Source organism: Cervus canadensis, chromosome 13 (genome assembly GCF_019320065.1).
Source record: "Cervus canadensis isolate Bull #8, Minnesota chromosome 13, ASM1932006v1, whole genome shotgun sequence".
Taxonomy (NCBI): domain Eukaryota; kingdom Metazoa; phylum Chordata; class Mammalia; order Artiodactyla; family Cervidae; genus Cervus; species Cervus canadensis.
The window spans coordinates 37,854,446-37,881,854 of NC_057398.1; the positions used below are offsets into that span (position 1 = coordinate 37,854,446).

Below are 27,409 nucleotides of genomic sequence, written 5' to 3' on the forward strand. Positions count from 1 at the left end.
GCGCCAAGGCGCCTCTCCTGGAGCTGAGCCAGCTGACCCCTGACCCATAAGGGTTAGTAGGGTGGAACCCGCTGAGCTCGGAGTCCACCGACTCACTGGGACCAGAACGGCGAACCTGCGACGGCTGGTGACGCGCGCGTCCTCCCTCCTCCTTTCGCCTCTGCCGGGAGTGGCGCTCGTTGGTGACGTCGGGGGTATGATGGCCGCTGGGAAGCTAGGAAGGTGAAGGTGAGAGGGCGAGTGTGTCGGGTGGTGGGGCCCGACCCGGCCCAACAAGGCGAGTCCTGGGTACCCGAGCGTGGGCCGGTGGGACGCCGGGTTCCCGAAGGCTCAGGATTGGGGCCGGCGGGCGTCCCCACGCTCTCGCCTTGCAGCCGGGCCCTCCGCGGCCCTTGGAGGAGGGGGCGGGACTCGGGGTTCGGGACTTGGGGGTGGGGTCTCCTGAGGCGTCTTGTCACTCCCCCGCCTTCCCGCTTTCTCACCCTTCCCCGCCAGATTCTGTTCTTGCCTTTCCCCATTTCTTGTCCACTTCTCTATATTTGCCAGCACTTATTCAGCACATGATAGGTGCCCGTATTCATCATCGTAGGCGCCCCAATTTGGACACTTACTGCCCTGGCACAGTTGTCGCTTTACTTGTTTGGCTTGTGGATGGACGGTAAGCTCCGAGGGCAAGGGCTCTCAACGGATGTTTTTTATCCATCGCTAATTCTAGCGCCTAGCATGCACGCACACATATGTGCTCACACATGCGTGCACACACACACACACAAGGCAGACAGAAAATGTACATAATTAGCTGCTTGGACGCTTGAAGCCAAAACTGCCCATTCCCATTTCCATCTGTTGTGAGCCTTGGTTGCCCTATTTCTTTAATTTCTCTATCTGTTCTCTTTCTCTCCTCCCAGAAAGGGCTCTGACTGTCACCCTTGCCATCCCCAAGAGTCAGGTGAGGCCCCTCCACATAACTGAAAACAAGTGAGGCTTGCAGTCAATGGGAGGGAGGCCGTATCTCAGTTCCGAGCTTGGCCTCTTAGCTGGCAGTCCATAAATCTTTAAATATTCCAAGCCTGTCTTTGCACTGTGGAATTGAGAGTTAAGTAAGACATTTTGCAGCATCTGACAGATCGAGGCCTTCAGTAAGGTCCACTTCTCTGTCTCAACTTCACCTTCCCGTCTCTAATCCTCAGTGCCACAGCCCTCAAACCTAGTCTTTGAACTGCTTCTGCCCTCTCCTGTGGTCCCTCTGGATGTGCTTTTACCAGAGTCCCTGCTTGTCACCAGCACGTGGCTGAACACATGTTTGTGCACACCCAGGCTTGGCCCTGCACCCATGGGTTGTTTTTCCCCAGGGCACTTCCTCACCTACCACCCCAGTACCTCAGTGAGTTAACTTCCCTCGGGCATGAGTTTGTTTGGCTTTTTAAACCTGATTAGACTTGTTTGGCACCATTTTTTAACCCCTGCCTGTTGACCTCTCCCTTTGCTTTTCTAGTAACTCAGAATTGGCGGAGTCAATCAGTAGCTGTCTTCAACCTGAGACAGGAGGGAGGAGAACTCAAATTCTTTTCCTCTTTTTGACCCAGCCCGTGTTCATGATGCCTACCCTATGAAAGTCTCTCACCATCGGAAAAGTAAGTGGTGGCCGAGACATCTGGCACCCTGGAATTGTGTGGGGTGGAAAGGGGTGTACTCTGCTGGCCATCTAGTGCCGAGTCTTTTGGACAGGGGTCTCTTGAACAGAGCTGGATTTTTCCAACCTGTGTTGGAAAAAACTGTCTCCTTTCACATGATTTTACTGGTTGCCGAGAAAGCCCATTTAAAGGTTGACAGTTAAGAAAATGACTGGGGTCTCTGGGCTGCCTGAAGAACGAGTCTCTATCTCCCTCATTTGTTCTCTGCTGTGCTGGCTCCTCTGTCCCCTTCTCTGCCCGCCGGAAGTTGGGTCACTGGCTCCTTATCACAGTTCTTCTAAGAGTCTCCTCTGCCTCTTTACTGTGTATACTCTTTTGTTTCAATTTCTCAGCTTTTCCTCTGTTCCAGTTGTACTAGCAGACGATCTGTGGATCCATTTTATTTTCTCTGCTAGGAGTCGCTGCGCATGAAACTGGGTAAGGAGGTGGTGTGGACTCAGGGACTGTGCTTGGGATCCAAACACACCTTGGAGTGAATTTTGTGGCTGCTATCGCTGCACCCATGGCACCTAACCCTCCTCCACTAATAGCCTAGGTTGAGGCTGAGCTTTTCAGTACCTGCGAGTGCTAGGAGCATTTTAGAATTGGTTTTAGTTTAGTATCTATTACTACTATGCCCCCAGCACTTTTTTGTCACTGGAGAAGGAGACTACTAGGATGAATGAGGCTTTTCCCAAAGTACGAGCCTTCTCCTGTTATGTAGAAGAAGGTTTTCTTCAGAGAAGTTTGTGAAATGCAGCATTGTGAAATGCAGTTAAGTGAGAGTTGTTACAACAGGCCTTCCTTCCTAAAGTCTTTGTTGTGCTCATGTGCTACAGTGTGTGTGGGGGACTGTAGAATGTAGTGTCTTACAAATTGATTCTGCTATGGAGCCCTGTGTATATGGAACATGGGCTGCATTAGAGTTCTGTGGACCGCACTTTGGAAAATGCTAGTGTTAATTCTCTGAAACCATGACCTCGGGAAGCGCTTTGAGGCGGTCACAACAGCTTGATGCGTGCCACTTGGTGGATAGCTGATACTGGAGCTTGACTCTGGCCCAGCTGTGCCTGGGGGACCGGCTCCACATGTCTGCTATGAGCCCTGTGATGAAGTAGGGGCTATCGGGGCTTTCCAGAGGAGGATCAGGAACCAGCTGCTTCCCCCCACTCTGAAAGCCTAGGAAGCCAGCTGGTGGAACCCCAAGATAGTGGTACTCAGTCTTGGAGTGTGTGTGTATTTGCAACTGTGGTACGTTTGTGCACATATGTATGCCCAGCTCACTCTTCGGAAGGATTACATCCTGGAATCTGACAGATTTGATCAACTCTCTTGACTCATTGAACTCCAAATACTAAGAAACAGATGCTTGGCCAAAGGCTGCTTTTTAAGAGAAAAGTAAATACATGCATTCCAGGTTTAGAAGGGTAGGAAGGTAATTCCCTTTAGGGGCACTCACTAACTGAAGCCATGTCTCTCAGTTGTGGAGGAGGAAAGTAGAAATGGAAATAGGTCACTGCTCTGTATTAGGCTGGCTTTCTAGACGCTCACAAATTAGATGGTGAGAAAGTGTGATTTAAAAAATCCTGAAAGTCTGGTAAGGTTGCGTGGGCTCCATGCAGATGTCAAGGAAGGCTTCATGGAGGAGGTCACACTAGAGTTGGGTCTAGAAGGACAGGAGGTGTAGGCCAAATGGGTGAATAAGGGCAGAGGATTCCAGGCTGAAAGCAGCACGTATAACACAAACATAGACTCTCAACTCAGGCATGAATAAGGGCAGAGAAATTAGTTTGGAGGGGTTGGTGGTAGGGTGCACCTGGGAGGTTCAGGCGTGTACCTACAGGCTGGGGAACGTGAAAGCAGGGCAGCCCCTGGACAGGGTGCCATCCGAGCAGACCAGGTGACCTTAGAGCACTCGGCTTTAACTCACGTGCATGCTGTTGAATCTTGCACTTACTAAGCACTTAACACCTCTGGTGTCGTATCGTTTGGGCTTGCAAAGAACGAGCAGAACTTGAAAGCGCCTGCTCCTAAAAGTCCTGCTGATATCTGGGAACTTGCTGCCTGCAAGCAAGTCACTTCTGGGGCGGGGCACTGCTGAGCCTCACCCCTGAGCAGACCTGTGCCTCGATCCCTGTGGCAGCTGTGGGGTGGCTGTGGGCGTGCTGGTGGTGGAATTGCCCCTGCTCGCCCCCGAAGGCTGCCTGTTCCAGGGAGAGTCCTGTGATCTTGCTGGTAGAGTTTATTACTGTTGTTGTTTTATAGTATGTAAAACTACCTTTGAGCTTGTGCCGTGTCATCTTTAATCTTCTCATGGACTCTGTGTGATATCTTGTTTGTACACATGACAACTCCAAGGCTCTGAGGTTTAAACGGCCCAGAAACAGCACAATCACGATTTGAACCCGGCTCTCTCTGATTCCAGAATCTCATCTGCAGCGCCAGCTACCTTGTGAGACCCTGTTCTCCTTCCGGTGACTTTCCTCTTCTGCTTACGTGTATCCCCTATGTCTCCAAGAGTCTTTCCTGCTGGGCCACGGGAAGCCTGATATCAGTGTACTCTCCTTTTCTGCTTTGGAGGAGCCAGTGGTATTTTCTTCCCCTTCTCAGAGCGTTGCTGTCTTTCTTTTATTTCTTGATTCTATTTATTTATTTATTTTTGGCTGTGCTGGGTTTTCTTTGCTGTGTGACGGCTTTTCTCTAGTTGCAGCGAGCAGGGACTATTCTCTAGTTGTGGCGCTTGGGCTTCTCATTACTGTGGCTTCTCTTGTCACAGAGCACAGGCTCTAGGGCTCGAGGGCTTCAGCTGTTGCAGCTCCCAGGCTCTGGCTCAGTAGTTGCGGAGCACAGGCTTAGTTGCTCCTCAGCATGTTGGATCTTCCAGAACCAGGGATAGAACCCTGTCTCCTGCATTGGCAGGTGGATTCTTTACTGCTGAGCCACCAGAGAAGCCCCATGTGCTGTCTTTCTTCCTTTTTTTTTTTTTTTGACAGTTATTTGTTTATTTGGCTGCGTCAGGTCTTAGTTGCAGCACTGGGATCTTGGGTGTGTCATGCAGGATCCTTCGTTGCAGCACTGGGACTGTCTAGTGGGCTGAGTTGCTCTGTAGCACGTGGGATCGAAGTGCCCCAACCAGAATTGAACCTGCGTCCCCTGCATTGCAAGACAGATTCTTAATCACTGGACCACCAGGGAAGTCCCTGTCTTTCTTACTCACTCCCTTGATAGTAGGCACCATGCTAAGAAAATCTCACAGCTGTGGTATATTCCTGAGGAGGAAGGCAGAAATGGACACACAGTCACTTCTCTCTCTCATCTCTCCAAAAATCTTCAATATCAAAAAATAACTTGTAGGTTTAGATAAAACATGTGGGTTCCCATTTCCCCATGGGTCTCTCTTTCTCCTCACTCTTTGGGACGCTTAGTTCCTAAGGGCCAGTTTTCAGTTATTAGGAATGTTTATTTTTTTTTCTGCTTCTCAGAAGCTGGTTCAGCTTGCTTTGGCAGTTTCTCTGTAGATTCACTCCTGGGCAGTACCCTGTCATCTCCCAGATAGGGCGCGCGCCAGGTTGGGTGGAGAGCGGGTGGCGCTGTGATTAGGGTGGCAGGGGAGGGAGGGGCCAACAGGGAAGTGCTGAGTGTTGAGGAGGGCAGATCCAACCGTACACAGCTGTGCACACCGCCCCTTATCCTTGGAAAGGCCTTTTTCCTGGGACTTGCCAGGGTTTTGAGGGCTCTGCTGAAGAAATGGCTCTGTGCGTGGTGGGGACTCTGAGGAACTTCGGTTCAGGGACTGCCAGCCTCATCTGGGGACCAGCTTCTCTAGTCTGTCTGCCTTTTTTGACTTTGAGTAAAGACCTCTAGGACTCTGGAGTTAAGCCTCATGGCCCCTAACTTGTTATTGCCATGTGAAAAAACAAAAAACAGGCCACAAAGATGTGCATGTGATTGAGGATTGAGTAAGAGCAAAAGAGCTACCACACAGAAACAGATTGGGGTGATAAGCAACTGTTAATAGTGCCTGTTGTAGAGCTGTGAGGTTATGGATTTTTTTCCCTTTAGTTCCCACATTTTCTACAGTAGACACATTTATAATGAAAAGACAACAGTAAACATTTATAAGTATAAATTGTAGAAGTAGACCGCGTTTATTTGAGGATCAGCCCTCCTTGCCATCCTCCCCACTGGCAACCAAAGATAAAAATAAAAACAAAGAAACAAAACCTGATACGATTCAGGGCCGTCAGTGCTGGGCAGCAGAGTGGCCAAGGAGGGTGGTGGAAGTGCCTGACCTTGAGCATCACTTTGCTTTCACTGCTCTGAGTGTTCAGAGCCTTTTCTCTAGGCTCTGATGTATAGGAAATAAGTGTGATTTCTGTCATTCTTTTCTGCCTAAGACTGAGAGGAGGACATCTCTGTATGTTACCTTGTGCTTCCCCCATCTTTCTCTGAGGTGGGTGAGGCAGGCCTGTCCTTGTTCACCCACCAGGGGACAACCAGAACTGACCCAAGCTCAGGGCCCTGGGTGCCCACACTGTGTGATAGGAAGAGGGAGCTAGGCAGTCCTTTCCTAGTTTTGAGATGCTGGCTCTGATCTCCCTGTCCGCAATCTGGTCCTGGAGGGCCCATGTTCTGGATGGGCCTGCGAGCCAAGCCCGGTGCCCCTGCCGCTCACACTCTTCTGCACCCCAGCAAAAGGTCCCTGGGTTCGCTCACGTCTCTTCTCTCTCGCAGCGCAATGTCCCTGCTCTTCTCTCGATGCAACTCCATCGTCACAGTCAAGAAGGATAAGAGACACATGGCTGAAGTGAATGCTTCCCCGCTCAAGCACTTTGTCACCGCCAAGAAGAAGATCAATGGCATTTTCGAGCAGCTGGGGGCCTACATCCAGGAGAGCGCCACCTTCCTGGAAGGTGAGACGGGCACCCTGCTCGGCCACGCCTGCTCCTGTCAGCCTCAGTATTTAGGGGGCAGAACTGGGGGCAGGGAGGTACAGCCCTGCCCTTGACGAGCTCACACCCAGGTGGGTTGTCACCTTCAGTGGTACTCTGCTCCTGGAATCACATGGAACTGGGCTCCAGGGAGATGGGCCAGGGAAACCCGGGACCTATCCTTGAAAATTCTATAGATTCTGCTCCACTTAATCATAAGGGGTGGGTGAATCGTGTCCTCACCTGAGGGACAAGCAGACTGAGGTTCTGAGAGTCGTTGATTCCCTGTGAGTGACACAGTGGACTGTACCCGGGACTGTACTTGGGCTTAACTCCAAAGCCCAGGTGTTTTGCTTGGCCCAGCCTGGCTGCCATCAGTCCCCCACCCTGTGTCTGGGTGTTGGTTGTTCCTGACCAGGGTGTTCTCTCTCTGATATTTTTAGATAACAGGACTTTGAATAGGAAACTTGCGTCACTGGCACCTTTTCCTCTAGTTACTAATTTAAGTCCAACCTTAATCCTCACTCTGTCAGCAGAGAAGGACCGGTTCCCAGGGCCCCACTCAGTCTGAGCACAAACTCCAGCCACTGTCTTCTGAGACTCCCTGTCTAGAAGGCACACCTTGGCTCCAGGCCCTGGGGTTATCAGTGAACAGTCAGTAGCTGAATCTTACTGGTCTTGCTTTCCTCATTTGTGAAAGAGGAGCTTAGGGGAGACCAGGGGTTTCCTAATTCTGGTCTGCAGAACCCTAGAAATTTAGCGGGAACGCCTCAGGATCATGCTTCTCTCTACTTGGTGCCTTCCCCTGGAGGAGCTTGGCTTCTAGTTGGTGACGTGTCAGGCTGCTCCTTTAGGCTCCCTCTAAAGAAAGGAAGTAGTCCCAGTACTGGGGTCTGAACGTTTGTCCCTCTGTGCTCACGTGTTGGAATCCTCAGGCCCAGTGTGATGGTGTTAGGAGGCGGGGCCTTGGGGAGGGGTTACGTCATGAGGGTGGAGCCCCTCGTGAGTGAGATTAGTGCTCTTATCAGAGAGACCCCATAAAGCTCCCTCGCCTCTTCTGCCACATGAGGATATGACTAGAAGTCTCCCACCTGGAAGAGGGCCCTCGCTTCACCAGGCTGGCACCCTGATCCAAGACTTCCAGCCGCCAGCACTGCGAGCAACACACTCTGTTGTGTCTAAGCCTCCCAGTCGCGGTGTTTTGTAAGAGCAACCTGAACAGACTAAGGATGGACTCTTCATGCCCTGCCCTCAGCATGGTGCTTAATGCAGGAAAGGTGTTCACAGAGAATTTGTTCAGTTTAAAGATCTGAATTTCAGGGGTGTAGGATTGGTAGTTGAAATGATTCCAGTCTAGTATCTGTTTGTTTAGCAGTAGTTCTGGCATGCAGAGATGGGACAGACCAGGCTGCTCTCCCCTCTGGAGCCAAGACTAACCCTCTGTGATGCTCTGACTCACTCCCATGGTTCTGTGGAGGAACACGTGGTTCATAATGAAGATGTTTGTGCGATGGCATCAGGAGTGGGTGTTTTGATTTCTCTTTTTGTGAAAACAGGAGGCCTCTCATACTGGTGGGCCTCCAGGGAGGAAAAAGCATTGGGGTGATCCTGAGATGTATTTGGGATTGTCCCGGCCGGGGGAGGGGAAGGCTACTGCCTGGGACTGTTCTCTAAAGGGCAGTAGCAAGAGCTTGTCAGCTGATGGCTTTTTCTTTTAAATTTTCTTTCTCCAGTCACAGGCTGGAGAGCCAGCTTCCTCTGGGGCACATTCCAAAAGCCACACCCTTGTGCCCACTTAAGGGAAGAATGTCGATGGTCTGAGAAGGGGTGACCGGTGGACGTGGGGAGGCCTTGTTGGCACCAGCTGTAGGGGAAACTCACTGGGCGGCTCTGAAATGCACCTGTCATGCTCTGGGACCGTTCTCAGGGCTGGGACCTGTCAGCCCAGTGGTTCACAAGTGCCTTAGTCTGTTTGGGCAGCTGTAACAGAAATGCCATAGACTAGGTGGCTTGTAAACAACACATATTTATTTCTCACAGTTTTGGGAGGCTGGAAAGCCCAAGACCAAGGCAGCAGCAGATTTGGTGTCTGGTGAGGGCTGGCTTCCTAGACTGCGATCTTTTCTTTGTAGCAGCTCATGTAATCACATAGCAGAAGGGGCTGGCTACTTCTCAGGTTTTCCTTTATAAGGACACTAACCCTAGGCATGAGGCTCTATCTCTATGTACAGTTGACCCTCAAATAACATGAGTTTCAACTGCACAGATCCACTTATACATGGTTTTCTTCCCATAGTAAGTACTGCAGTAGTACACAGACCATGGGTGAATCCGTGGATGCAGACTGGATATAGAAGGGCTGTGCATACAGAAGCTGACTAAATTACATGCTGATTTTTATTTGGAGGATTGGCACCCCCAAGCCCCATGTTGTTCAAGGGTCAGCTGTACCATCACACTGTCATCACACGGGGCACGTAAACATTCAGTCCATTGCAGCCAGGGTGTGCTGAGGGGCAGACACCCATCTGCAGTCCAGCCAGCTCAGGACCTTCCTGGCGCAAGTGCTGGATGGAAGGGGACAGGGTCTTTCTCAATTGCTCCCATCTGTCATAACATGTTATCCAGCCGCGTGGCAAGGGCCCTGGGGAAAAGCAGTGCAGTGATCCCAGGATCCATTCACTTAGCAAACACCATGTGCCTGCTGAGTGCGGGGTGCGGGGGTCAGACAGCTGGGCCCTCACGTGGTAGGTGATGCACACAGGTGAGTGGGGCAGTTACCCTATGCTGAGACAAGGGCTAAGATGCAAGAAGTCCAGGGTGCCTCGGGGACACAAACCAGGAGGACCTGACTCAGGTTGGTGGGATCAGGGCAGGCTAAGTGAGAATAGGCCAGAGCACCCCGAGGTGGTATGTTAGTTCTTCGGAGGGGTAGGGTGAGGAAGCCCCGAGCAAAGCCTGGAGCGGTGGTGAGTATGGGAATGTGGTGAGGCAGGATGCAAGGCGGAGGTGCCCAAGACCCAGCTGGAGCAGTGAGTGGGGCCAGGTCGGGCAGGGCCTCGGGAAAGTGCACAGTGACCTGGACTCAGCCCTGACCCCGCCGTCTACTAGCTCTGATGGGTACATGACGCTGATTAAATGAGGCCATGTTTGACCAGAACAGTGCCTGGCAGATAGTGAGAACTTGGTGAGTGTACGTTAAGTACAAAACATATAAGTAAATGATGGCAGTCAGCATTTGCGTCTTCATCAGATACCTGCCCCATTCTTGGCACTTCTGTGTTTTAATTCAGTTAATCCTTTCTCCAGCCACATGAAGTAGGTGCTGTTGTTATTTCTGTTTTAAGGCTAAAGAAATTAAGACACAGGAAGGTTCATTTGTCTGAGGTCACAAAGCCAGGAAGAGGTAAGAACCAACGCTTGCACTGGAACCCAGCAGTCTTGCTCCTAAGCCAAGTTCTTTATTGCACTGGGGCCCACAGGAGTCTGGACCTCCAGCCGGGGAACAGAGTGCCGCGGGGGTGGGTTCCGCCATCCAGACTGGGACTCTGAAACTCTGATGGTGGGCTGAACTGTTTTCAATCTACACCTGCAGAAACCTACAGGAATGCAGAACTGGACCCGGTTACGACAGAAGAACAGGTTGTGGACGTCAAAGGTTATCTGTCCAAAGTGAGGGGCATCAGCGAGGTGCTGGCCCGGCGGCACATGAAGGTGGCTTTTTTTGGCCGGTGAGTCTCGAAGTCCTCATGCCCTCTTTCTTCCCAGCTGGGAGGGAGGGAGGCATGCTCTTTGTGCTGGATCCGACCACCCCAAGGCGGGGAAGCAGGCAGCACACCCCAGAATTTGGCACTCTCCCGTTTATTTTTTTAAATTTAGCAGTGGTAAAATAGACATAACAAAATTTCCCATTGTAACCTTTCTTAAGTGTACAGTTTCGCTTTGTTAAATACATTCACATTGTTACACAGCTGTCACCACCACCAGTCTCTAGAACTTCTTCCCTGGAAAATGGAAATTTACCTGTTAAATAATATCTCCTGGTCCCTTCTCCCCCACTCGCTGGTAACCACCCCTCTACTTTCTGTCTCTATGAATTTTCTGACTCTGGGAACCTCATATAAGTGAAATCGCGTCTTTTTGTAACTGGCTTATTTCAGTCAGTATAATATCCTCCAGAATCATCCATGTCATAGCATTTGTCAGAATTCCCTTCCTTTTAAAGGCTGAACAATATTTCATTGCATGTATATTCCATATCTTGTTTATCCATTCATCCCCTATGGACACTTGTTGCTTTCCCTTTCTGATTACTGTGAGCAATGCTGCTATGAACAAATATCTGTTTGAGACCCTGCTTTCACTTCTTTTGGATATATACCCAGAAGTGAAGTTGCTGGATCATTCCATTTTTAAGTTTTTGAGAAGCTGCCCACCATATGGTTTTCCATAGTAACTGTAACATTTTAATTCCCACCAGCAGTGCACAAGGGTCCCAGTTTTTCTGCATCCTTCCAATACTTATTTACTGGTTTTTTTTTTTTTGACAGTAGCCATCCTAATGGGTGTGAGTTAGTAGCTTTTACAGTTTTGATTTGTAATCCCTAATGCTTAGTGATATTGAGCATCTTTTCATGTGTTTGTTGGCCACTTGTATATCTTCCTTGGAGAAATGTCTGTTCAGGTCCTTTGCCTACTTTTAAATTGGGTTGTTTGGGAGTTTTTGTGGTTGTTTTATGATTTTTTGTGTGTGTTTTTCGAGTTGTAGGAGTCCTGAATTTCCTTATCAGATATATGATTTGTAAATGTTTTCCCCCATTTTGTCGGTTACCTTTCCACTCTGTTGTCTGTGTCCTGTGATGCAGTTTTTTATTTTGATATAGTCCAATTTATTTATACTTTTCTTTGTTTATACTTTTGACATTGTATCTAAGAAACTGCCAATTCCAGTGTCATGAGGCTTTCCCCCCTATGTTTTCTTCTAAACGTTTTATATTAAAAAAAAAAAAAGTTTTATACTTTTAGCCTTCAGATCTCTTTGTTATGCTTTGAGGTCAAGTAGGCACCTCTGGAATGTCTGCTACAGTGCCAGGGAATTCTCCAGTTCTGAGTGGGCACTGACTGGTGTTCTGCACAGTGAACTTGGTTCTGACATTCTACCAGGAGGCAGCAGACGCTGCAGGTTAAGAACTTGGTGCACAGATAGCCCCACTTCAGATGCCGTTCGAACCTGTGCTTCTGATCAACTGGCTATAAATCAGAGGTTCCCACAACCTTCTCCTCGAGTTTAATCTGCTTGAGCAGCATTCACTTAGATTTACTGGCTTGTTACAAAGGATATTGTGAGGGATACAGATGAAGAGGTGCCCAGGGCGAGGTCTGGGAGGGTCTTGAGCATGGGAGCTCTGTCCCTGTCAACTAGGGCACACCGCCTTCCACCCTGAAGCTCATCAGATCTCACTGTTCAAGAGATTGATGGGACTTAATCTACAGCCCCTCTCCTTCCTTTTCCCGGAGGTAGGTGGGCGGGGCTGAAAGTTCCAACCCTCTTACTACTTGGTCTTTCTGGTGATCAGCCCATCCTGAGGCTATGTGGGGGGCCACCTTAGTCACCTCATGAGTGTAAACAAGTGTGCTCAGCAGGGGCTCCTTATGAGTAACTAGGGACTCTCCTATCACTCAGGAAATTCCAAGGAATTGCCAGGAACTGGGGACAAAGACCAAATATATTTCTTCTTAAACCACAGCACCTTTAAAAAGTTAAAGCCCAATCAGTATGGGTTCGAGGGAGCAACGAAGCACAGCACAGGGGAAGAAGGCCTCGGGGAGGTGGGGTGCTCTGCACACAGCGGCGGCCTGAGGCGTCGGCGCTCTGCCCCTCTGCCCCTCATCACCTTTCGGTGTCCTTCAGCCTTCTGGGCTGTCTTTTCATCCTCGCCTCAGAACTGTGGCCCTGGCTTTGGTGAGCTGGAGCTGATGAGTTTGCGGAGTGGAGCTGTCTTAAAGAAAAAGAAGGTAGAAAAGCATGTGGCAGGCAGAATGCTACCATAATCTACCCTGTAGCAGGCCCTTACAAGCTGGGAGTGACGGGTGGGGCTTCATGTTCGAGAGGAACCTGGTGCGAGAAAAGCAGCAAAATTGGCCTTCTGTAGAAAAACTTTGGGGTCATTCAGCTGAGGTCACTTAGACAGAAGACACCCTGGGGTGAGTCAGTGGCTTCTGGTAGAAGAGGAGGAGTGGTTAGTCTTCCGAGTCAGACAAGTGGTCTCGTGCATGATGCTGAGAGCCTCATGTTGGTGGGGGCTCACTCAAGGGCATGTAGTGTCTGCATGCTGGCATCACACCACAGGAGCCCCGTGTAGTTGGTTTGCCATGATGAACTGGGGCATGTCACACGCACAGGCCACCAGCATTGTCCATCCATTTTCATAAGCACAGAGCACCCACTCTGCCTGTGTGGGCGCTGATGTCACTATAGAGGACAAGGCTTTGGACCTCCAGACTGTCCCTTCTTAGTGACAACCTGAGATGCAGATGGCAGTAGCTTTACTGGGTTTCCTTGTAGGACGAGCAACGGGAAGAGCACCGTGATCAATGCCATGCTCTGGGACAAAGTGCTGCCCTCTGGAATTGGCCACACCACCAACTGCTTCCTGCGGGTGGAGGGCACAGATGGCCACGAGGCCTTCCTCCTCACGGAGGGCTCAGAGGAGAAGAGGAGCGTCAAGGTGAGAGGGCCCTGCCGGCCTGGCTTTTGGCCCGAGTCACACTGGTGGGTCAAGTCTGGGCCGAGACCAACCAGTGGGTCTGTTATGCCAGGACCCACAGCACCTCTGAGGAGGGGGCAGTGTCCCTGTAGTGGAGTTTGGGGAGCCCTGTCCTAGCCTGGCTGTTTAGGGCGTGTGAGAGCTTGAGGGAGGTTCTGGAGCCTGGAATTCACAGACCTTGTGAATTGCTGGGCAGGCCTTTTCTCTTTGCAATGCAGAGTGTGTTTGCCTTGTTCTTGGGGGTGTTGCCAGAGAGCCATCCCTGCATTAGCTCCGTGATTCCCATGTTTTAGCTCAGGGTTCACGTGCTTTCATTTTTCTGAGAGCCAGCTGCACTTTGGGTTGGGACCAGATGCTCATTTTGGTTCATAAAGAATTAATTATTGCAGAACGACATCCAAGAAAGAAACTTAACGGAGGAGTGAAGGATAGTTGGTTCTTGCTAGCAGCTCCCAACTCTTGACTTTGTATGCATGAAATGAAAGAGGGGTAGCAGATTGGCCTGCGGTCCAGGCCACTGTCCTGGGGCTAGGCTGCACTGGTCTCCAGCCCAGAGGCTCTTCCTTGACCCTGATTATCCTCTGCCTCCACCCTCATCAGACAGTGAACCAGCTGGCGCACGCCCTTCACCAGGACGAACAGCTGCATGCGGGCAGCCTGGTGAGTGTGATGTGGCCCAACTCCAAGTGCCCGCTACTCAAGGATGACCTGGTGCTGATGGACAGGTGAGAGGGCAGGTGCCTCCCCCAGAGGTGCAGACGGGGAGGGCCCCAGGTTTCCATTTCTGGGTCCTCCAGGCCAGTGTCCCCAAGGTCATGTTGTTGCTCTGCTGAAGTATATTACTTTTTAAACCGGCTTAACCACATGTTCCAGCCTTGTGGATTTCCTTCAGGGTCTGGTTATTGTATCATCTTGGCAGGCATCGACCCGAAGATCTCCCAGTGATGGTCTGTAAAGAGGGATAGGAAGGATGCTCGAAAGTGGGGAAGGTTCTCAGCCTCAAGCCAATGTTAGTATGTTTATTGGAGGAGGGGGTGGGGCTTGTTCTTTATGAGGTCCCTGTTGTGTTTTATTTTTCTCAAGGCAACATTTTGCTCCTGCTTTGTGAACAGGCTATAACTATACCAAGAAATTTGGTACGAGGGTGCTTGCTGGACTCACAGAAATGTAGCATTTCACCTTAATTGTATATCCACAAAGTAAAATGCAGGGGCTTCCCACGGGTAAAGAACCTGCCTGCCAGTGTAGGAGATGCAGGTTTGATCCCTAGGTTGGGAAGATCCCCTGGAAAAGGGCATGGCAACCCACTCCAGTATTCTTGCCTAGAGAATCCTGTGGACAGAGGAGCCTGGCAGGTTACAGTTAGTCCATGGGGTCGCAAAGAGTCAGACACGACTGAAGCGACTTAGCGTGCAAACATGCATGCACAAAATAAAACTCAAATCTTTAGGTTTTTATATGAGTGATAGATGCATATGACAAAAAATACATTTTCAGACAGTCTGGAAGGATATGAGATGAAAAGTAAGAATCCCTCCAATAAGGGTGATTGCCCTCCCCCCTGTAGCTTTCTCTTCCTTTGCCTGCTGCCTCAGGTCTGTTCAGAGCAGGAAGAATAGGGCCCCGGGTCTGATGATGGTTTACCCCTGTCACCTCCAGCCCTGGCATCGATGTCACCACAGAGCTGGACAGCTGGATTGACAAGTTTTGCCTGGACGCCGATGTGTTTGTGCTGGTGGCCAACTCGGAGTCCACTCTGATGCAGACGGTAACCCATCCTCTGCATTTCCCCACGCTCCCAAGATCCAGCCGAGTGGATGGGCCAGCAGGGCCTTGGCTGGCACAGCCCCTCCTTCACTGAGGTCTTTCCCCTCATCCAGGAAAAGCAATTCTTCCACAAGGTGAGCGAGCGCCTGTCCCGCCCAAACATCTTCATCCTGAACAACCGTTGGGACGCGTCTGCCTCGGAGCCTGAGTACATGGAGGAGGTGGGCGCCTCTTTTATTCGGCAGCTTGGGGACTGCCACCCCATGTGTCTACTCAGACTGCATGCTCTCCCCAGCCGCGTCCCTGAATGAATTTCATCACCAAAGTTGTCCCATGAGGTCTTTGGGTCACTATGGGACCGCTTCACTTCTCCCATTCACTTTCCCGGACCCCTCTCCTCTTTTTTTTTGGAGTGTAACTGCTTTACAATGTTGTGTTAGTTTCTGCTGTATAACAGAGTGGATCAGCTGTATGTATACGTGTATCCCCTTCCCCTCTAATCTTCAGAAGGCTTTCCTTCGTGCTGAGAGGCCTCCATACCACATTAGCCGAGCCCTTGCTTGGCACCAGTGCTCTCCTTAGTTCTTGAAGAGTGAGTCAGAGGCGTAGCTTTGAAAGACATCCAGGAAAGCTTAAAAGAAGAGCAAAGGATAATTGGTTCTTACTGACAGCTCAGAATGCTTTACTTTTTATGGGTAACATGAAAGAAAAAGGAGTCACAGGTGCTATGGGGCAATGATCAAGTGTGTAGTCAGCAGATGCGGTGCAGTGTGACTGATAAACTCCCTAACCTACCCTAACTAACCCAGGTAAATCCTAACCTGTGGGTTGAGTGTAATAGATGGAGTTGTGGAGAGGATGATATCTGTTCACCTTGAGAAAAGGCCTGGCATGTGGCAGGTGTCCACCGGAGGCTGTTGTCACTTTGAAGTTCCAGCAGTGGAGCCCTAGGGCTTCAGAGCGAGGAGGGATTTTTAGGTGGCACCCACTCATTCATTAAGCAAGGCCAGGGAGGACTCAGCTTGTCAGTACAGAGTCCACGTGTGGGTTTCTGTTTTTTTAATGTATTTCTAATTGGGGGAAAATTGTTTTACAGTGTTGTGTTGGTTTCTGCTCTACAACAACAGAGTCAGCCATAATCATACATATATCAACTCCCTCTTGAGCCTTCCTGTATGCCCCCCCACAGGTGTGGGTTTCTTGACCCCCAGCTTCCTTTCCTTCTGGGGCACCAAAGGGAGACTTTTGTGGGCTTTTAACAAGGCAGTTTGGGGCATGTGTGAATGTTTCTGCTTGTTGATACCTCAGGTGTCTTGGACAGGCTGCACCCCGAGGAGCCCTGTGACTTGGGACCTGGGGAGCCTGGTGGCTGGAGGACAGATGGTGGGACATGATCGCTGCGTGTGTGTTGATACCTTCTGAATCCTGAGCCATGTGACTAGATTACCTGTGCTCTTAGAAAAGAGGCCACCGGGGGCCATGGGCTCCCTCAGGAGGGCCCCCTCGCACCCCACCTGGTCATACAGTACCTGTCTGCTTGGGCTCCAGGTGCGGCGGCAGCACATGGAGCGCTGCACCAGCTTCCTGGTGGACGAGCTGGGCGTGGTGGATCGGGGCCAGGCTGGAGACCGCATCTTCTTTGTGTCCGCCAAGGAGGTGCTCAACGCCAGGATCCAGAAGGCCCAGGGCATGCCGGAAGGAGGTGACAATAGAACCAGCTTCTTGCTTTTCCCTGATGCTTGAGACATTGGGTCTTGTGCTAAGTCAGCTGGTAGAAATAGTTGTGAGAATGAGGTAGTGAGAGGAGCCCTGGGTGAGAAGCTCTTGGCTGCCTGAGTTATTTCTGGACTAACGTGGTGCACTTCTCCTAGGGGGCGCTCTTGCAGAAGGCTTTCAAGTGAGGATGTTTGAGTTTCAGAATTTTGAGAGGAGATTTGAGGTGAGCATGAGCCTTTGATCCTGTTGTCTAGAGATTCTGTGCCTCCCTGGCACTCCCCAGCCACATCCCTGGCAGTTGAATGCCAGAGCCTGGCTCTTGGCTGGTGGCCCCTGCCTCCCTTGGCACCTCTTGTCTGTTCCAGGAGTGCATCTCCCAGTCGGCCGTGAAGACCAAGTTTGAGCAGCACACGGTCCGGGCCAAGCAGATCGCGGAGGCCGTCCGCCTCATCATGGACTCTCTGCACATCGCAGCGCAGGAGCAGCGGTAAGAGCGCGGGAGCAGACTGGTAGAGGGAGCGTGGCCGTGACCCCTCACCCCCATCTGAGCCCGGGCCCAGGGCCAGCACTCAGCTGGCAGAGCAGGGTCTCAGGGTTTCCACCAGACCATGTTTGAGCCACGAGGAGCAGCCAGTGAGGAGGTTGTGGGGCGTCTGTCTGTCCCACCTGGTCTGTGCAGTGAGCTTCCCCAAAAGTCTGAGCTGGCAGCCTTGGTCCAGTGCTACGCCAAGCACTGCAGCCATTCTCAGGGCTGGAAGCAGAAAGCACTTCTTCAGAATACCTTTTTTGGGGACTGCCCTGGTGGTCCACTGGTTAGGACTCCGAGCTTCCACTGCAGGAGACGCAGGTTCGATCCCTTGGCGGGGAATTCAGATCCCACATGCTGTGCAGCATGGCCAAAAAAACCTTAAAAAGAGAATTAATAGATGCTCTTTTTTGAGAGATTAAAATATATGAGAAAGTACAGAGAATAATATATCTTGTTTCCACTGCCCACAATTGACAATATTTGTTTTATTGTCAGAATAAAACAAATAAAAACACAGAAAAAAACTATTGAATTCCCTTTGATTCTTCAGTCCCTGCCCCAGTGTCCCTCTGCCTGCTCCTCAGAGGTAACTGCCATCATGAATTTGGTGGGTAGTCCTGTCATTCAATAAAAAGTACTTTTTATGTAAATCCTGAAGAATGCACAGTGTTGCTGTGTGTGTGTTTCAAATGTACAGGTACGGGAACATGCAATACTTGGCTTCGCTTTCCACTCAGCATTGTTTTTATCCTCTGTCCTTGTTGATGCCTATAGTTGGAGGTTAGGACTTTTCGTTGAGGTAGAGCAGTTCTCAGTTTCCCGTAGATTGATCCTTAGATTTCATTATTTTACTACTGTAGACCCTGCTGCTGTGGACACCAGTTTTTGTGTCCCCTGGTGTGCATCTGCTAGAGACTAGCATTAATTCCTGGAGGTGGAGTGTTCCGTCTTGGGATGTATGCGTTTCAACTTTACCCAGCTTTACCCGTGGCTTTCTGAAACATCTGGCCCTGCCTGTGGTCCCACCAGCAGTATATGCTGGAACTCCCATTCCCCGACCCTGATGTGTACTTCAGACTTGGTGATTTGAGCCAGGCTTTTGGGTAGTGTTGTACCCCTTTTTCTCTTTTCCTTGTTTACTAGTGGAGTTTTCTCTATATGAATGGCAGAACTTGTTCTAAAGTTCCTGAAAAAGCACCCTCCCCTATCTGTCACCACCACATCCTCCGAATTTGGAAAACTTAAGAGCGAGTTGTTGGCACTGTCTCTCCCTCCTGCCTGGGAAGGGGAAGAGCAGGCCTCCAGGGGTGTGCACAGAATGCCAGGATCACAGCTGGGGCCCACAGACTTCCCGGCACCACCTCCTCAGCTTAGTCGGGTAACCAGAGCTCTTTCTCTCAGGGTCTACTGCCTGGAAACGCGTGAAGAGCGGCAGGAGCGGCTGAGGTTTATTGACAAGCAGCTGGAGCTCTTGGCGCAAGACTACAAGCTGAGAATTAAGCAGATTACAGAGGAAGTCGAGAGGCAGGTGAGAAGTGGAGGAGGAAGGACACTGGGGAGATTTGGGCTCCAAGTAGAGGCCAGGCACTCGAAAAGTGAAAACACAGACATCCTTTTCCTCGGGGGCTCCTCAGCCTTCCAGGAGGAAGCCATAGTCCTGATTCAAGAACGTGGTGCCTCCCGGGGTTTGCTGTTCCATCGTGTGACCCCGGGCAAGTCTTCCTCCTCTGGGCCGCCTCCTCCACAGCTTAGATGAGTTTTGGTCAGCCAATCTCTAATACCTCTGAATTCAAAAGCTTTAATTCTGCAGGCCATCTGTGGACACTGCAGATTTGCAGGGAGGCAGACCCAGTCTCCTGGAGCCTGTTAGGCGCTCCTGGTGCTGTGGAGTGGAGCCACGTCCCCTCGGGCCACTCACCAGCACACTTCCTTTGCTGCAGGTGTCGACCGCGATGGCTGAGGAGATCCGGCGCCTCTCTGTGTTGGTGGACGAGTACCAGATGGACTTCCACCCTTCCCCCGTGGTCCTCAAGGTTTACAAGAATGTGAGTCATTAAGTGGCAGGGGCTCCCCTTGTTTCCCGTTGGCTGTGGATGGAGTCACCACGAGACAGGGATTCAGCCCCTGCTGGTCTGAGTCAGGGCCCCTCAGCCAGGGACTTGAGCCTCAGGCTTCATTCCACCTGCCTGCCACTGTCACCTGCTGGGCCTGGGCTGACCAGCCTCTGAATGCCTGGCCCTGGGCTCCCTGGAGGGAACCACTGGTGTAAGGCGCTGCTTCCTTTTCTGTCTCTTCTGGCTTCAGGAACTGCACCGTCACATAGAGGAAGGACTGGGCCGAAACATGTCAGACCGCTGCTCCACGGCCATCACCAACTCCCTGCAAACCATGCAGCAGGAGATGATGGGTCAGTGCCGCCGGGGCTCAGGACCAGGGCTCTGGGTGCCCGAGATCAGTTTCAGGCCAGCCTGCAGAACTAATGACTTTTCCTTGTCTGTCCTCTTTTGTGATGAGTCAGCTCCATACCTTGAGGTTCTGGGCATGTGTTGTGAGTTCATTCCACGCATAGACTAGGGGTGAGCAGGGGAGGGGGCGTCTTGTGTTACCAGTGGGACTAGCAGAGGCTGAGAGCTTGGTCTGCTCCTTAAATCCACATATCAGTGGGTACGGAGTCTGAGTCTGCATACCCCACCCACAGGCCGGCTCATCCGGGCCTGGTTTCTGGGTCGCACTGCCAGCATCCTCGCCAGCGGCAGGTGCGGTGAGGCTCAGCACTGGCGAGGCACAAGGCTGAGCCGCTCTGCTTTCTCCCCACTTCTGTTCCTGACAGACGGCTTGAAACCCCTCCTTCCTGTGTCTGTGCGGAGTCAGATGGACATGCTGGTCCCTCGGCAGTGTTTCTCCCTCAGCTACGACCTCAACTGTGACAAGCTGTGCGCCGACTTTCAGGAGGACATTGAATTTCACTTTTCCCTCGGGTGGACCATGCTGGTGAACCGGTTCCTGGGCCCCAAGAACAGCCGCCGGGCCTTGATGGGCTATAGCGACCAGGCAAGTGGAGTCCCTCACCCTTGGGCATTGAGGGAGGCTAGTCTGCGCCCTGGGTATCCAAGCCATTCTGAATGGGGCTCCCGGAGGTCATGGCTATGGCGTGTGGGCCACCACCACAGTCAGGTTTCTGCCACAAATCAACCTAGTTTTATCATAGGCACTAATATTTGTGGAATTACAAAAGCAAGCTGTATTTTTTTTTAATTAAGCTTATAAGTATGTAATTATTAAGTCTAGATGACCTATCTGTCCAGATACCACCGTTTTCATGTTTAAATGTTAACCCCCATCTCTGTACCTCTGGAGGTATCACCTGGGCTGCTCTTGGGCCACGTCTCAGGCTTGGGGACCTAAGCTGAGGCCTTCCAGGGTGGCTGCAGCTCATGATCTATGGTATCCATGGTGTTTACCTTTGGGCTGGCAGGTCTGTTAGGAAGCTGAAATCCTTGTCTGCTACACATGGAGCTCATTTTCCATTTTGGAAGGTGAAGTCACGCCCCGTGTCCCTGTTCTGGACTCTTGGCCCTGAGGGTTCCCGAGGGTTTCATGGAATGGGAGATTTGCTGCCTTCTTCTTAGCCCCCCTGTTTCTCTCCACAGGTGCAGCGGCCCATGCCCCTGACCCCGGCCAACCCCAGCATGCCCCCACTGCCCCAGGGCTCCCTCACCCAAGAGGAGCTCATGGTTTCCATGGTCACTGGCCTGGCCTCCCTGACGTCCAGGACCTCCATGGGCATTCTCGTTGTTGGAGGAGTGGTCAGTGACAAGCCCAGCACAGGAAGGGTGGGGGCAGGTGGGTGGGACCGAGGGGCAATCTGGCGGGGGTCCCTGTGTCAGCCCAGCACTTTACATCCACGATGACCTTTCACTATAATCTCGGGAGCCATGCAGCCTTAGCCCTGAAATGTACATTTCTGGACGGAAGTCTCATTCAACATAAGGTGACATTGAGGTTCCCATTTTACAGAAAAAAATCTGCAGTTGGCTTGCCAAGGATAAACAGCTTGGATTTGAGCTCTGGCCCCATCTGACTCCAAGGCCATGTTCTTCCCCCTGTAGGGCCAGTCCTGTGGGTAGGGAAGTGACCTAAGAAATTGACAAACCTGGGTTCTAGAGAGGTGGGCGTGACCAGGAATTTCTCCTTTGTAAGTGAGGAAACAGCAGAACTTGCAAGGGCTTGAGCCAGAAAGAGGCCGGACTGGGCTGTGAACCCTCATTTTGCCAGCTGTGGTTTTATGACGCTTCTCTTCTACCCCAAGGCCTGAGGTCACAGGCTGCCTTCTTGATGGGGTACTCCCCACGTTTTGACCCAAGACACGCTGCAGCCAGAGTGACTTGTGCTTTGAATTTTCTTGATGATGTAGGCACCTGCTCTCTGCGATGGTCATTTGAGTTGTAGAGTGGTGGCAGAATGTAACTGACAAAGCTGCCAGGAGTTGACTTCTCAGCTTGGAAAGCCAGGGCAGGCTGGAGCTGAGGCACCCTGCTCCCAGCCTGTAGACAGTACCTACTCTGGTTCTTTTTTTGGTAGATGGTAACCTGGCAGAGGGTCATTAGCTTAGAAGCTGACACTTGACAGTTATGTAACCCTTTTACAATCAGGGTCTCATTTTACCCAAACCACCCTGGGAATTGGGTGGAAGCCATCATTCCTATTTTGAGAGGAAACGGGTATAAATAGACTTGCTGTGGGTCACACAGCCAGGATGGCAGGCAGCGCTGGAGCCTCTGTTTCTGGCTCCAGGTCCACTGCTCTTTGACTCTAACTGTGCTGCCTTGTGCCAAAGTGTTACAAAGCAGATCAAAAGAAGCCATCTGCTGAGGACCAGTACTCAGAATTCCACTTGTCATCTGTGTCACCAGAACGGAATGTCCCTTCTGAGGACTCCAGCATTTATGTTTAAGATGTCTTTGTGCCTGGATCTGTGCCTCTTGTGCTCACAACCATAGCAGTGGCCCCACTGCCTTTGCACAAGTCTTGTTGTGTGGGCCACACTCTTGTTTCCCTCATTTTCCAGCTAGAGAGAATCCCTGCCCTTCTGGTCTCGGTGGGGCCCAAGAAGATGTTGAGAGGAGTGTTCTGAGTAGAGGCATAAAGGCCTTTTGATGCTCCTGGGAAAGTCCTGGCAGCAACAGGCTAAGAAGCTGGGTGGTGGGATGGCAGAGGGCTGCGCCCGCTGACCGCTGTGCCTCTGCAGGTGTGGAAGGCCGTGGGCTGGCGACTCATCGCCCTCTCCCTTGGCCTCTATGGCCTCCTCTACGTCTATGAGCGTCTGACCTGGACCACCAAGGCCAAGGAGAGGGCCTTCAAGCGCCAGTTTGTGGAGTACGCCAGCGAGAAGCTGCAGCTCATCATCAGCTACACCGGCTCCAACTGCAGCCACCAGGTCCAGCAGTGAGTGTCCCCGTCAGCCCGAGGGGCCGGCGCCAGCTCCCGCGGTGCCCTCCTACACTGACCTGGAGACCAGTGGGACCCGAGCGCTGTCCGACTCTGGCCGTCAGCTATGTAGTGACAACATGGAGAGTTGAGAGTGGGGAGGAGTCTCTGGGGACACCTCCAGGGTGTCCAGGGCTGGGACTAAGTAGGCCTCTGGTCCCCCAGGAAGGAAGACAGCAACACGAAGGGCGTTACTTGTAGCATCTTTGGCAGGTTACCTTGAAGGACTTGCGTTGTGGGCGTAGCTTTGATGTTCTAAGCCACAGCCCAGTCTTCATGGCATATCTTTGGGCAGGTGGGAGTGGTTGCTTGATCTAGGTGGTGGTGACTAAGGTGCTGGCTGCCTGCCTTTTATTGCTACGTGGCAGGCCCTCTGCTAGGCATTTTGCACCTAATACTTCATTTTCCCCTCAAACACTTTGAAGTAGTTGTTCTTATTGACACTTTCTTTTTCAAAATGAGGAAATTGAGATTTAAGAGGAATCATGTGTCTCCTACAGGCTTCCCAGATGTCACTAGTGATAAAGAACCCATCTGCCAATGCAGGAGATGCAAGAGATGTGGGTTAGATCCCTGGGTTGGGAAGATCCCCTGGAGGAGGGCATGGCAACCCACTCCAGTATTGCCTGAGAAATCCCGTGGACAAAGGAGCCTGGCGGGCTACAGTCCGTGGGGTTGCAGAGTCGGAGACGACTGAGCAGCTGGACACACACGACCCTGTCTCTTGCGCTCGACTGATCAGCAGCAGAACTGGGATCTGAGTCCTGGTCTCTTGTGTCCAGGTCAGGGTGTCCTGCCCTGTGCTCCTGGTTCTCACACGATGGTGATGCTGGTATTTGTGGTGGTCGTGATGTCCACGGTCTCAGCAGGAGGTGGGGCAGATGCTGCCAAACCAGGACAGGTGGTGGCCAGTGCAGGTGACCGGCAGGCTAGCAGCTGCCCTGCCCTGAGTCTGGTTTACCCTTGACACAGCCTGGTTGATCCTGACTCTCTCCCCCTTCAGGGAACTGTCCGGGACTTTTGCTCATTTGTGCCAGCAAGTTGACGTCACCCGGGAGAACCTGGAGCAGGAAATCGCCGCCATGAACAAGAAAATCGAGGTTCTTGATTCACTTCAGAGCAAAGCCAAACTGCTCAGGTGAGGTGGCAGCAGGGGAAACCCGTCCTGTGAGGTTACAGCTCACAGGCAGGTCCTTAACTGCGGTGTCTCGGCCACCTGACATGTGCTGTCCCAATCTTCAACATCCCTGCAGGGGCCTGTCATCACCTTCACTTTATAAAAAGGAAAACTGAGGCCTGGAGAGGTGTTGAGTAACTTATCTGGGATCCCACAGTAGGTGGTTAAGCCGGGAGTAGAAGGATCCAGCCTGCTGGGCACCAGCACCCTCTGAGCCTCCTCAACATTGTTTGGCCTCTGTTGTCAGCAGGAACACTGGGCTAGACCCACCCCTCACTTCCACTGTTTCTCTGTGAGCCCAGGGATGATGGCCCACTGACACCCATGCCCACGGGGGAGCCGGCCAGGTAGCGGGTGGCTGGCCGAGCCTGGCTCAGAACCCCGGTCTGCACAGAGTCTCCATCAAAAGTCAGAGCTTCGGGCAGCAGGTTGCTGGAGAGAGGATGGGTCCCCGGAGTCAGGAGTGCTGGCTTCTGGTCCCGGCCCTCACATTCAGGCAAATCTCTGAGCTTCCCCAAGTCTCATTGCTTTTATCTGTAAAATGCAGTGAGATTTCGTGACACAGCCACAGAGCTGCGTGCACAAGTGCTCTGGAGAGTCCTTGGCTGCTCAGGCCCAGATAACATCAGCACATGGGGACTTGGGGCTTCCTGCCCTGCCCTGACGTCAGCACGGAGGGGGGCTGCATCCAAGGGCGTCCGCGGGCCTTCCCCTCCCTGCAGTGCAGACGTGCACTCCCGCCCACTGCCCAGGGACACCTATTTTCTAGAGATACACCGCTCATCCCCAGGGGAAATCTCACGAGGCGTGGGTCTCGGGGGTGGGCGCCTCTGCTGTGCGTCACCTGCAGGGACAGGGTAAACCCAACAAGGACTGCATATCAGCAGCCCAGCCCCTTGCTGACAGGCAGAACATGGTGTTCCCAACAGATCGGGGCCTTGCCGGTGGGCCCAGCGTGAAGCCAGCATGGGGCTTAAGGGTCAGAAAAGCCTGAGTTTATTTCCACCACCAATGAGTTGTGTGACCGTGGGAAGTTATTTAACCTCTCTGGGCCTCATTTTCCTCATCTGTGAAGCGGAGGTTACTAGAGGAATAAAAGAGTCTGTACAAGTCAGGTGTCCAGTAGAACAACGCTTGGCAGGTGACGCCACGGCTAGTTGTCAGCTCTTGCCGCTACAAGGTAACCTTTTCTCTGCAGGAATAAAGCCGGTTGGTTGGACAGCGAACTCAACATGTTCACCCACCAGTACCTGCAGCCCAGCAGATAGTGGGCACCCGGAGCCGGAGCCCCCGTGGGGAGGACAGTGCTGCCAGCACGTGGGGCCTCCCACCACCAGACCCGCGTGCAGCTCCTGTCCACTGCCGCCACCGTGAGAACAAAAGCACCCACTGTCTCCCGCCATGTTGAGCCCCAAAGCACTAGTTATTTTCCCCTCCTTTGCCTGCTGTTGCAGGAAGACCTTCCAACTTGTGCCCCTAAAGGAAACTTTTTTTTTTAAATGAGTCTGGACAGCACGGTCCTGGGGAGTTCAGTCTTATCTTTGCTTTGTCATGCTCTCTTGATTGAGAAGCTGCTGATTGATTGCTTGATGAGCTCTTGGGATCAGCCAGTGTTGCAGAAGGCCTGGTTGGGCCTTTAAGGGTATCAGGCAGACACCGCCCCCTCCTCTGGCCAACGCTTAACACCAACCCCCGCACACTTGCCCCCCACGCACCCCAGCTCCCGCACACCTGCCCACCACGCACCCCAGCTCCCCTGCAGAGAAAGGCCGCCTTTGTGGGGAGGCTGCATTTTCTTCCCAATGCAAACTGATTCCAAGAGTCCCAGGAGGCTTGTGGCTTTTGTGTCAGTGTGGTTCTTTGGCGTTCATGCTTCAGTCTGTTTGCAGAGCCTTCCAGACCAGCCTTTCTGCATTGGCAGTGGGCTGAGTGTGGCTTGGGTTTTAGGCGGAGGCAGGCTTTCTGCCATGAGGGGCAGGAAGATACCGCAGAGGCAGCTGGAGCGCGTGGCCAGGACGGAGGTGGTGTGTGGAGCCTGTGTCCTGTCTGTGCTGGCTCGGGCGGCCAGTGCCACGATGGGGCGAGACTTGCCTCCCTTCTCGTTGTGTCCCTTGTTCTGCTTTCGGTCCTTAGCCTTGTAGTCTGGCTTCTTATTGGTGAAAGATGGTTTGGTCCAGATTGTTAAAGGATGTAGTAGAAGGAAAGATGGCGGAAGACAGGGACCTTGGTGGCAGGCTGAGGGGAGTGGACCCCATCCAGGACGGCTGAAGGATCAGTAGTTGGCACAAAATAGGGCCTTCTGTTTGACCTCACTCTGGGAGGGGCTCGTGGGGTCCGAGAGTCCACCCTACCAGCTTGAGGTTCCACAAGAAACTTGTTCCCACCCCTCACCCCTCCTTGGCCCAAGCCGCCCTTGGCCACCAGACCTCTGGACGAAGTCTCTTGTGCCAGCCGTGCTGCACACGGCCAGGAGACAGTGCAGAAAACCCAGCACCCAGCCTCCCACCCTCCTGATCCCGGAGCCTCCAGATGACATATGGGGCCTCACGTTGCCTTCTCAAGAAAACACTTGAGAAGTGTTTTCTGTATTGAGTGTGGGGATTGTTGCTGGTTACAGTGGGGGCAGGTTCCTGTCTCCGTGGTGTTAGCCGTCTGGGGCAGGCAGCCTTCAGGTGGCAGCCTCTGCCGGGCAGGTCAGAGAGCTTCCTAGAAGCCAGCAGCACTGCTCTCCCAGAAAGAGGCGGGCTTAGGCAGAGAGGTGGGGCCTGTCCTGCCCTTCTGAGTCCACCCGCCCTCTGACTTCGGGGAAACGGCTCAGTGGCCTCTGCTTGCTGGTGGGTAGCATGCAGTTGGCGTGCTCTCCAGGTGCCCACTGGTCCTTCAAACCCTCAGTCTACTCTGGTGTGTGGAACAAAGTGATGGACTTAGCCAAGGTTGTTGTACAGCGGAGGATGGCCCAGCTTTTTGCCAGACCCGGGTGGTGGTCACCTCACAGTATGTCCGGAGAAATCAGTGTTGCACAATTCCAATGAATTTTGTGCTTTGTGGGGGGAAATTATTTAAAATAACTAAACATGAATTTTTTTTTGAATGTATCCCCTGGGATTTTGAGCTTATACAACAAGTAAAATTGAGTTTATACCACTGAGGGCAAGACTCTGAAAGAATTGTGGCAAAAAGCACTTTAATTTAATGCTGCTAACTTTGTTCTCTGTCTTTATGTTCATTTACTGGAGTGCGAGACGTGCTTGACACAGTGAGTTTTTTCTCTGATGTATTTAAGGTGATAAATTTGCCTGAATTACTCCTGTATCAGTGCTGATAATATTGGACGCTAAAATAAAACCTAGTTGGAAACCCTT

At 52.0% G+C, this 27,409-nt stretch overlaps 1 protein-coding gene across 9 annotated transcripts; it reads left to right on the forward strand.

Annotated features, from left to right (window-relative positions):
- MFN2 (mitofusin 2) lies at positions 1-27,409 on the forward strand. 9 transcript variants are annotated; one of them, XM_043485130.1, is made up of 21 exons: positions 2-228; positions 590-658; positions 1,496-1,634; positions 2,027-2,111; positions 6,408-6,586; positions 10,200-10,335; positions 13,170-13,332; positions 13,972-14,096; positions 15,031-15,139; positions 15,252-15,359; positions 16,687-16,840; positions 17,010-17,077; positions 17,220-17,341; positions 18,785-18,911; positions 19,324-19,428; positions 19,688-19,790; positions 20,214-20,434; positions 21,034-21,189; positions 22,632-22,828; positions 23,874-24,008; positions 25,246-27,409. In XM_043485130.1, exons 5-21 carry the CDS (start codon positions 6,412-6,414, stop codon positions 25,313-25,315), a joined length of 2,274 nt encoding a protein of 757 aa, XP_043341065.1. In that variant the 5' UTR covers positions 2-228; positions 590-658; positions 1,496-1,634; positions 2,027-2,111; positions 6,408-6,411; the 3' UTR covers positions 25,316-27,409. The 9 variants fall into 9 exon arrangements, with proteins under 9 accessions (XP_043341068.1, XP_043341071.1, XP_043341065.1 ...); XM_043485131.1 differs by lacking the exon at positions 590-658 and adding an exon at positions 909-949; XM_043485133.1 differs by lacking the exon at positions 590-658 and having other exon boundaries at positions 1-228; positions 2,044-2,111.